Source organism: Hydractinia symbiolongicarpus, chromosome 4, assembly GCF_029227915.1.
Source record: "Hydractinia symbiolongicarpus strain clone_291-10 chromosome 4, HSymV2.1, whole genome shotgun sequence".
Taxonomy (NCBI): Eukaryota; Metazoa; Cnidaria; class Hydrozoa; order Anthoathecata; family Hydractiniidae; genus Hydractinia; species Hydractinia symbiolongicarpus.
Genome location: NC_079878.1, coordinates 19451609 through 19463184, shown reverse-complemented (window position 1 = coordinate 19463184; position 11576 = coordinate 19451609). Strand labels below are relative to the sequence as shown.

Below are 11576 nucleotides of genomic sequence, written 5' to 3'. Positions count from 1 at the left end.
TTTGATATGAGATCAACAATAGAGTTCAATTTCGATTCAGCGAGTAGCCTTATACCTTCATGTTTTTTCGATTTCACACCGAGCCTTTTTGAAGCGTTTCTAAGACCGGTTTGACCTATCCCGGCCGCAATCATTGTCGCTGTACAGGTTCAGCCATACAGGCAATTTCAAGGCTATCCTACTATCCTGTCCCAGGTAGTCCTCAAATATTGTAGGCTTTTCGATATTGGTGATATACAGTTGTTTCATCCCTTTCTTGTTAGAAGAAAAGGATGAATATATACTCGTACAACCCGAAGCAAAGTACAAAAGTAACAGGGGTGAATGGCCACTTGGTGTAACCAACTTGGAGCATCAGGACCTGTACGTGTCTACAAACTCGCACATTGAGGTGGTATTTCCTGAATTCAGAAAATATGCCATAAAAATCCCTACAAATCTGCTGAATGAACCTGTTAGGGTGGGTTGGACAGCGCAGGCGTTGGACTACTGGAATGTGCAGGTGAATTTTGCCACCCATTGCACAACCACTTCACTAGGCATCTCTGCTAAGCATATGACAGGGTCAGTACTCCATCCTAAAATTCCATGCCTATTACCACATGAGACGTATATTGGCAAGGATGAAGGTGCCCATGCCGTATGACGACGGTTTTTCTCAGTACAAAAATCCCTACTCGACATCAGGGTATGTGCAGGTCTGTAGGGAATACGGTGCAGATCTCAATAGCTTGTACAAATTCAAGTCCAAGTTGATGAGGAATGGGTAAAGTTCATTATACTGACAAGTCAGGGCTTGACATCGGACGGTCTGACCAAGCTAAGCGAGAGTATCAGGGTTTACGTGGTCTTGTTACTAGGATCGCAAGCAGGGGCCAAAGCATCCCTGATCGCATCTAGAGTAGACAACTACAAAGCAAGGCATATCTTATTGCAAACATTTAAGGCCATGGTACAACGGCAAGAGAATGTAGGTCATGACATCACGGAATTCCAGAAGGTGCTTCAATATGCCCGAACTCCGGTAAACTTCGCGCTTATGCCAAGCGTCTACATGCTGCCTTCCGATTTGAACCTACGCATAGGCAAAATTGTAGGGTATAACAATAACAATCTTATAGCACCTGCCAATGTAAATGTTGGTGTCCAGGTTGATGTGAATAACAAACCTATTGTGAGGCATACGGAGATGGCTATCAAACCATCCAAAAAAGCATATCACACCTCCTAAGCATACTACGCCACCTATACATACCACAAAACATACCATACCACCCACATCTCCCAAGCATACTACAAAACATACCATACCACCTCCAGATCATACTATACAGGCTATAGCATATACGCCCCCCTAGGCATGCCATACCGCCCACGCCTCCTGATCATACTACACTTGAACAACCAACACAAAACCAGCATGAGGATACCAAGACTGCCATGATTATAACTGGAGTAGGACTCATCATTGCCTACATCTGGCTCAAGTAACCCATTTCCTCACAGCACGACAAAACGAGCGGCTGCAGCAATGGCTACATACAGATGTTTTGCCGCGTATTCCACGATAGTTGATGGTACCCTGAGAAAGAACGAGACTACGGTACTAATAATACCTGGCAATGCAGCACCTTTCCTTGCCTGCCAGATATTTAAGGAAGTTTCCAAGCCTTTAAAGATGCTTTTCTACAAACCCTTTTCCTGTACCTCCTGCGGCACTTCCTCCTGCGGCACCTGCTCCCCCCCCGTAACGGATAGCACAATGGTGGAAAACAATAGGCCAATAGCCAAGACGATACTTGCTATGGTCAGACCCTGTTCCTTGAAGAGTATTTTAAGCTTTTCAAGCAAAGGCATGTCATCTCTGGCGATTTTCATACTCGGCCTTGATATTTTTCAGATGCTTAAAAATCTCAGAAGAAAGTAGACCGTGCCTACCGAATGCAACCTTCCTATCATTCTTCAATTGATCAATATCCTTCTCAAGTTTGGCAATATCCCTATCCCTTTGCCTCCCAGCCTTCTGCTTCTTAAGTTCTTTCACCCTAGCCTCTTTTGTCTTGATCTCGCTATCATATTTAATAATATCACCCTTCAATTTTTTAATGTTATTCTGTAGGTTTTCAATTTCGAGCTTTATCTTTCTCATATCAATGTCCTCGATGGCAGCGTCGTCGATGCCAGCAAACGAAGTATCGACAAAACCCTCCACATCATATGCAAAATTTTGAATACCCTCTATTGTTTCCATCTGGATCATCTCACTCTCCTCCTCTTTTCCCGAAGCGTTCTCTTCACCCCTATTCAATACAAGAATAGAAACCTCATTCGCGAGGTTCTGGGCCGCTTCCCTACTACCCCTGTTAGGTGTTTGATAATCGGTAAAACCTAGGGGCTTGATACGCGTAGGACCTAAATCCTTTTCTATAGCTGTAATAGCTCTTAACTCACCGGTCTTAGTCGTAAGCACTATCTCTTTATAGACCTGTTCCCCCTTCGTCATCTGCCTAAAAAAAAGCTTTTTGCACTCACCTACCCTAAAATAATTATAGTTTTTCTCCTTCGGCGTCCTATTTAAATGCTTGCTAAGCTCGTCATAAAGGACGTCTACATCATCCTCTAAATTCTGTTCCCTCAGTCCCAATCCCAAACGCCTACGCGCACCCGACTGCTGCTCTGGCGTTGAGGTCCCTGATGTTCCAGGGAGTTGTTGCGTCGATGGCGTATCTTCTTTATCACCCTTATCATCCCTACCAATATCATCCTCATGCAAATATAATGGATTATCAGCCATTTTATTTCCTATCAGATTTCCTATATAATATAATGCAGAAACGAAACAGCTTTTCGGGATTAAGGGCCGAAAACAGAGGGTTTAGATAAGCCACATATCTTCTACAATCAATCAGAACGAAGACCTCTATGTTGATATCCCAAACATGTCCCAGAATGATGTCATTTTCCCAGAGAGTCTCAAGCTTGTGTTTGATCTGACGTTGACGGGAACCAATACGAAACGTACCATTGTCAGCAACATTGGCAAAAATCTGGTGAATAATCTACGTATCACCTTGAACGGCAACGAGGTACAGAATATTAGCGACTACAACACCCTGGTAGTGTACCGGGACTTGTGGCTATCCAAGTTCGATCGGGACAACAACCTCATCCTAGACGGCATTAACCCAAATGACGGAACGATCAGAGCCTTGCAGATCAGTGCCAGCGACCACGTGGGGACCGATGAAGAAAAGGCCATCGCCGCAGTGTATGGTAACACCTTCTGCATACCAATGGGTAAAATGTTTGAGTTGACCCGAGACTTGCCGTTTTATCAGCAAGGACACCATGACAGATTGCAGTTTGTCCTGCATTTGGCGGCATATGCCGACGTGATCAAAGATGGGGGTACTGCGGCCTCGGGAAGCACGGCGGCCAAGGCTGCTGATGCCGGATACAAGATTACCAACATCAAGCTGAAGTGCTTGATGTGACATCATAGCGCTTGCACTATGATGTCAAGGTATGCGAGACACGCTTTGCCGTATGAATGGATCCTGAGGAGCAAGGTGGTGACCATGAAGAAAGCAGACACCTCATACAACCTCCAAATTGACACTCCCGCGAAAAGCCTCAAAGGTATCTTGCTATTGTTCATAGACCCCGGAAAAGTTAAGGCCTATGCTGCTGTCAATGAGGTCTTCTACAATCCAAAAATTGAGAAGATTAGCGTTACCGTTGAGGGGGAGCCGAATGAGTTATACTCACATGCTATGCTTGCCAAGGACCACCTCGAACAGATCGTGAACATTTTCGGTGCCCACGATAGCAATGTCACCATCGGGCAATTCTTTAATGAACGCTACGCCCTATTCGTCGATTTCCGGGCCTCTCCCGATGACAGCCTGCACGGTAGCGGAAGTCCTCTACAACTCCTGAGTGATGGCATAACCCTCCATATGACCAAGAAAGCCGACGGAACTGGGGATTTCAAATGCTATGTTTACCTTCTGCAGGACACGCAGCTGAACATCTTTGATGGTAGGTTTCATAGCGTGGAGTACTAATGACCACAACTCGTGTTGGTCCTCCAGGGGCAAAAACGAGTCAATATGGAAAACAAGAACTGCTCAAAATGTAACAAGAGTCTTTAGCTAGATGCATTTAGGGTGCTGGAAAATGGTCAAACTACAAAGACATGCATCAAATGCCTGGATAAAAAGAAGGCTTCATGGGAACGTAACAAATGCCCCATGGTAGGCGAAAATCAGAGTGTAAAGACTGTGGAGGGAGTCAAATATGCCACCATCAAAGGATGAGGGCCTATTGTAAAGAATGCAGGGGGAAGTCAGATTTGTCCCCATCAAAGGCAGAGATCCATCTGCAAAGACTGCAAGGGAAGTCAGATTTGTCCTCATGAAAGGATGAGATCTCGGTGTAAAGAATGCAAGGGTAGTCAAATCTGCCTGCATGAAAAAAAGAGAGCCTGCTGCAAAGAGTGCCAGGGTAGTCAAATCTGCTGGCATGAAAGGAGGAGAGCCTGCTGCAAAGAGTGCAAGGGCAGTCAGATTTGCCCTCATGAAAGGATAAGGTATCGCTGCAAGGAATGCAAGAAGAGCAAACAGCCGGAGGGAACCAGGAGCTGCTCGAAGTGTAAAAACGTGTTGGCCCTAGATGAATTTAGGGTGTTGAAAAATGGAAAGACGGCAACAAGTTGTATATGTTGCCTGGATAAAAAGAAGGCGTCACGGGAACGTAACAAATACCCCCATGGTAGGCGGAGATCCCAGTGTAAAGAATGCGGTGGTAGAGATATTTGACATCATGAAAAAAGGAGGGCCTACTGTAAGGACTGTAAAAGCAGTCAGATTTGCGAGCATGGAAAACAGAGGGCTTGTTGTAAGGACTGCAAGAAGAGCAAACAGTCGGAATAAATACGGTTTCATTCTGTGGAGTACTAGACCACAACTCGTGTTTGTCCCTAGGGGCAAAAAAGAGTCAATATGGAAAAGAGCTGCCTGAAATGTAAACTCTTTTTTTATCTTTAGGAAATTTCAGGATCAAGCGTAACGGTCAACAGACAAGAATGTGCATCAAGTGCCTCGATGCTAGCAAGGCGTCACGTGAACGCAATAGGTGTCCGCATCTAAGGCGGAGGGGTCAGTGCAAAGACTGTAAAGGAAGCCAGATTTGCAAACATGAAAGGCGGAGGGCCTATTGCAAGGAGTGTGGAGAATGCAAGGGCAGTCAGTATTGCCACCATCAAAGGTTGGGATACCAATGCAAAGAGTGTAAAGGCAGCCAGATTTGCGACCATGGAAAACTGAGATCCACCTGTCCAATTCACGATCCTGCCGGTCATCTCACCCATGTTATACGTAGCCGAACACACAAAGCTTTACAGGGAAATAAGGAGCTTAGTTCTCGGGAGTATCTAGGTTGCGATATCGCGACGCTGCAGGGCCATGTCGAAGCTCAGTTTTCTGAAGGGATGACCTGGGACAACCATGGAGAGTGACATATCGTTCACAAGGTACCGATTCAATATAAGGAAAATAGGGATGCTCCGTCGCTTGCCGAGGTAGCAAAAAGACTACACTACACCAACACGCAACCTATGTGGGCAAGTGAAAACATTGCAAAAGGCAATCGTTTCGTATCAAAATAAAGAGATGGCAACGATTGCTGTTATCGACGGCGGTGCGGCTATAAACGCCCTAGCATTCAGTGGCACTAACTTCTTGTTTTCGAAACTTGTAGGACACGGTGAGGCGGAACGGAAAAGGCACGATAGGGCTATGGAAAAACTCAATGATGCTCAGGCCCAGTGGATAAGAATAAAGGCAGGTAAAAGCCTTCGTGAACTGGATGACGATATGTAGAAATTCTACATTGCTTCAAAGAAGAAGGCCCCACAATTGTCCGATTTTTAGACCCCCTCAAAGGAGCAACAAGATGGGGAATTGACCTTTGTTGTTGGCTCCTTATCCCTGCTAGGCTTCGCGGCATATAAGTATTTGTAAGAACGTTTTTCTGACATATAATAAACATTTCTGAAAAATCACCACATATTGTTACGGAAGAGGAGGCTGAAAAGCTAAGCAATATCTACTACACCCCAGAACATCTCTGGACTGGCCGCAAGGCCATAAAATTACTTGCTGCAGAAGCTGGCCTATCCAAAAAGAAGGTCACCTACTGGCTATCCAGGCAGCTCTTGATTCACGACACATCAAGGGCCCTAAAAGATCGATTATCCACACTTCACCATTACGACACCGAATGAGATGCACCAGTTGATTTACTGTACATGACCCATGATAGGTTGTATGGCAATACGTACAAGTACATCCTGACAGGTATTGACGTTGCCTCAAGGTACAAGGTAGCTAGATCTCCACGTACCAAACAGGCCAGCGAGGTCGCACATGATCAAAGATATATACAAGGCAGGAACTTTATACTACCCAAAAACCTTTCAGTGTGACAATGGTTCTGAGTTCAAGTCAGATGTAATCAAGCTGCTGGAGGACAAGGGGGTTGAGATTAAACGGGCTACCACAAAATATAATCATATGTTTACGGCCTTTGTAGAGTCGTACAACAAGGTCCTCACTGAAAGACTCTTCAAGCCTCAGGATGCGCAAGAGCTGGTCTCTGGGGAGCCTAGCCCCATTTGAGTCAAGCACCTGTACACTATCGTAAAAAGTCTAAACAACAAAAAGACTGCCATGATTGAGATGAAACCTAACAAGGCGATCAAACTAGATGATGTATTGCTTGCAAAAAGTCAGCAATATACCGAGGAAAGACCCCTACCTGAGAATGGGCTGTACTTGTATCTGCTACAACCCGGGGAAGAACATGGGGACTCGAAAAGACGCGCCACTGACGCCTTTTGGAGCAAACATACTTACGGGTTGGATCGTATAGTGGCAGGTAGTCGAATACTTTACTATTTAAAGGACGGTCCCGAAAGAAGCTTCGTGCAAGAAGAACTCATGCAGGTACCAGAGGATGTTCAGGTACCGCCGGATGTTATCAAGGAATGGTAAAATGCTTTCACGAGTTCCCCTAGATCACCCAGATCTATTTCATCATCCTCGCCATCATCTTCATTCAGATACCTTACATAGTCCAAAGGATGCTGGGTGTAGAACGGGTATCCATAGACGATACTTTTGATAACATTAGGCTCATTCTCCAAATCAATATCGACTAGGCGTCTATCTGGCATCGGAAAGTTGAGGATATTGCCTATTGTTGAAATATCAGCCAAATCCGATAGCTTCAAATCCCTATCCTTGATGACCTGATAACAGAGTGCCCAATAGTTGTTCTCTTTAGCCGCAACGATCCGCAACGATATGGAGCCCTAGACGTTCAATATCATCCTCGAGATCATCGTTCATCTCGCTTCTTGCAAATGTACCCCATGCTTTTTCGCCTGATGCCAACCTGTTCAAAAGATCTTCATCGGTGGGGTATTCAAAACCTTCGTAGTATACTCCACCGCGATACCTAAAATTGTCCAGGCAAGTTGGGCGATATCCAGTCAATGACCCTGCCTTGATACAGCAAGGCACCTGGATATCGTATTGTGGGTATTAAAATTACCTCCTGCTTACGACATATCAATGTCAAACACCCCCTCTAATATATCCCGCGTATCATCGTCGGGTAACGTGAAGTGATTGAGGTAATAATTCTCAATGCCTAGGGTATCGTCTCTGAATCGGCACCAGGCATGTACAGCATTAGAATCATCGCATTCCGGTTTCCTCACAGTCATCTCGGGGTAGATCTCCCCTAACGTGCTTATTCTTGCACCGAGTTGCCTACGTTGGCATCGGATCATAAAGTGCTTATGTATGCCTTTTTTTCCATGCTCATAGGGATCGTTTTTATCAACCACGCATAGCACGGTATCATATTGATATCGGTGTGTAACATGTCTATGCCGTAGTTCCGAGTTGTCCTGTTTAAGAGCACTAAGTTGTTCATCCCTATCCTCGAGCTCATCCCCGAGTGCCACGAGTTGGTTGTCCCTATCCTCAATTTTATCACTGAGTAAGGCCAGGGCCCCGTCCCTATCCTGCAGAGCCTGGCGATGCTCTTTAATTACATCTTGCAGTTTTCGGACACCTGCCCGGGCTAGCCATTTGATGACCCCTGCAGCCTTGAGTTTTCTCTAATGCGCTTTAAGCGTGACGAATATATCATGCCTATTTTTCTTTCCTCCTCGCATACCTGATTGGGGGCCCATAGGAGATGCCTCATAAGACCCTGTTATTTCAGACCTGGTAGATAGGAACGTTGAAGGTATCGTCATATTTTTAACCTTTTCAATACCCAGGAAACGCCCCAAATCGGCACGTTTGAACATAGGTTGATCCTGGTTGTTGGATAGGGTTTCGATGGCGATGACAGCTGTAACATTAAGTGTTACAAAGGCGAAATGTCTCTAAAAGCGGTAAATGTCACCAGCAATGAAAATTATTATGGATTCTCCAGAGAAGTAGAAGGTAAAGTTTTGGATATTAAGTTTTACAATCTAGTCATTTAGTTTTTTAATTATTACTCAGAAGCAATTCTAGGTTTTTCACGGTATAGGATTGATTTTGCTTTAGGGATCCTACATCATCTCCATACAACACTAATTTTCTTAGAATATTTTCATAAACAATAATAACTTTCTGCTTCTTGATTTCTCTTTGCTTAGTTTGGTGCGCAGTTTCTTCATACGACTTGATAGGTCTTGCAATGTCACCACAGAATTTTTGGATAACTTTTTGTTAAATTCAAAGGTAACTTGTTTAGCCTCGACAAACTCTATGTTACTTCGATCATTAATCATTATATCATTACCTTTAAATAATACCTTGTTAATTTTCACAGGGGATTTTGAATTTTCCACATTTGATAACATTTTATGCTTACGTGGGCTGAAACACACTGCCTTTTGCGCATTGTCTTGGCTTTGAACTCAACAGTTGAAGTATTCGATGCCTGACACCGATCCTCGTTTAATCGGTGATAAATCATGCACATAACAAAGTAAACCTGAAAAGTCAAACCATAACTAAGAATGAACTTGGTAGTTAGATAGAGATTGACATGAACAACGAAAAACTGTTTGCAATTCAAAATTGGAGCAACCACTTGTTGTGGAAACTACCTTAAAATGGAGTTACTTATAGCTAGATCACACATTTTTCACAGTAAATATTATCAATTTTTCCCAGAAATCAGATTATGCATTTACCTTGGCCTGACTGAGCTGACGACGTTGACTTTTGTGAAGGTGGTGGTGTAGCAGCTCTCTTCTTCCCTGAAATATATATTTAAAATTAAGGTAAAAAGTGGTTTTTCTTGAATTTTGCGGATTAGGGGCAAATATGCAAAAACAAATTCCGCAAAAATATCTTTCTTTTAAGGTACATATGCATGACTCAATGCTAGCGACTCGATTACTTTTTTCTTAAGTATAAAAAAACATGTATATAGCTGAGATTTGACTCCATACCTAAACTGTAAGAAAAAGAACCCAAAAAAACAAACAAGAAAAAGCATGTAACCTAAACGTCTATCAATTTGGTATCTGTTACAGAGAAACCAGAACATTCAGTTACCTTGGTTTGATTTAGCTGAGGAAGTCGACTGTATAGGCGTAGTAGGTTTCATCTTCCCTGAGATAAGAACAAATAATGCATACAAACTTCATTTTTATTAAAACTACTCACATTGGTAAAAAATTAATCTTAAGAAGACCATTCAAACAGATATGGAATGTGTATTTACCTTCACGAGTGGTCATGATACTGTTAGATACGAAGTTTGATAACGTTCATTCGTTAGATACCACTTTCTTCTCTCACATGAATGCGAAAAGAAAGATCTACAACCTCGTTCCAAGGGAAACTTGCAAAATGCGCAGCGTCAATAAAAAGATGCACTAGCAATGAGTTTGCTACAAATGATTACCGTATTTCCTTAACGGCGGCCGCGGCGTTTATTAAATTTCGGGACTTTTGGGTGCGGCGTTTAGAAGGAGACGTTTAACAGAGGGCAGCGTTTATTCCAAAGAGGAAATTACAGAGAAAAAGCATAACTGTGTTTTCTGTAATACTATAAAAAAGCCTTAAACTGGAGAAACTTTGTTACCGTATAAGAGATAAACCATATATTGAGCAAAACTGCTTTATATTAAACGTTTTTATTTTATATCGCCCTTCACCTAGATGTTTTTTTTCATTAAACGCCGCATTTTTATGGGGTTTTCCAATAAACCGCCGCATTTTTATGGGGTTTTCCATTAAACCGCCGCATTAAAAGGTGCGGCGTTTATTGGAGGGGCGGCGTTTGAGGAAAAGGTATACAAAAAAGATTCTTTTTTTTCAGCACAATTTTTTTGCAATTTTGGACAATTTTTACAAACGTCTTACTTAACTCTGTTATGTCTTGTTTTTATTGTTAACCATTCCCTATGTTGTATCGTGAATAATAAGAGACAAGAAAAACTAGATCTTAGGACTGAATGACATTTCTCATTTTTAGATGCTGATGCAGAACAACACCAGTCATGCTGCTATAACCTGTTGTACATATTTATATTTTATTAAATGTTATCACAACATTTCTTTTTTTATTTGATATCGCTAACTATTGTCTGACCTGTTCAAGAGACTGTAATTTTGGTTTGCTTTTTGACAAATCACAATAGTCTTACCTAATAAGGTCTTTTTTGTGGTTGCTCGTTCCAAATGGGTGACGGCCTGTTTCAATATTCAATCCGATAACGGCAAAAACACATGTTTATTTACACCTTTTACTCAATCAATTCGTAAATTTCGACATTCTTAGCAATATGCTGAATTCCCATGATATTTTCTGCAATAGCCATATCACTATAACATCAAGGCATTGGTCAGGGTACCCAATTTGAGTACGAATCGCATAAAGTAAATCTGGGTTTCCTCTACGAGCTGATGATGATTGTCGAACATGGTGTGTGTTCCAATATGTGTGTAATTTATTTATTTATCATCAATATTTATACAAGATATACATTTCAGAAAAATTCCGCTTTCCAAATGTGACCTGTTATAAGAAAAAGTTAAAATTTTCATAAAGAAAAGAAACAATATTTCAACTTAAAACGAAACGCTAAAAAATATTGAAGACAAAAAGATAATACGAACTAGAAGTGGAGCTGCAAAAACTAGATAATAAAAAAAAATATGGCCATCTAGTTTATTTTTATATTTAAAATAAATAACTGTCCTCCTTTTGAATATTTAAAGGTAGTCTGTTATATATGCTAGCACCCATGTAATAAAAACCATCTTTGGTCATCTGCAAACTTACTGCAGGTAGTTTTAGCGAATGAAGGTTGTTTCGTGTTACCCTTTCATTATTGAGAAGCTGAAATAATATTTTAGAAATTCGAACGAGTTCTACCCTCAATACAATTTCGTACAACATTGCACGCATTACTTTTTATGGTGTTATAAATGGGCTGTAAATTATCGTTTCTTGTTGCTGCTTTTGTACGCTTATCTAACGACAAAAGTTTA

General features: G+C 42.1%; 1 protein-coding gene and 2 pseudogenes across 1 annotated transcript; 2 read left to right on the top strand and 1 right to left on the bottom strand.

Moving 5' to 3' along the window:
- Nucleotides 1-3564: 3564 nt before the first annotated feature.
- Nucleotides 3565-4831, top strand: LOC130640672 (zinc finger protein 404-like; annotated as a pseudogene).
- Nucleotides 4825-5518, top strand: LOC130642302 (uncharacterized). The gene is made up of 2 exons (XM_057449391.1): nt 4825-4987; nt 5049-5518. Exons 1-2 carry the CDS (start codon nt 4825-4827, stop codon nt 5516-5518), a joined length of 633 nt encoding a protein of 210 aa, XP_057305374.1.
- Nucleotides 5519-5985: 467 nt separating this feature from the next.
- LOC130642301 (uncharacterized) lies at nt 5986-9817 on the bottom strand (annotated as a pseudogene).
- Between the last annotated feature and the right edge of the window lie 1759 nt (nt 9818-11576).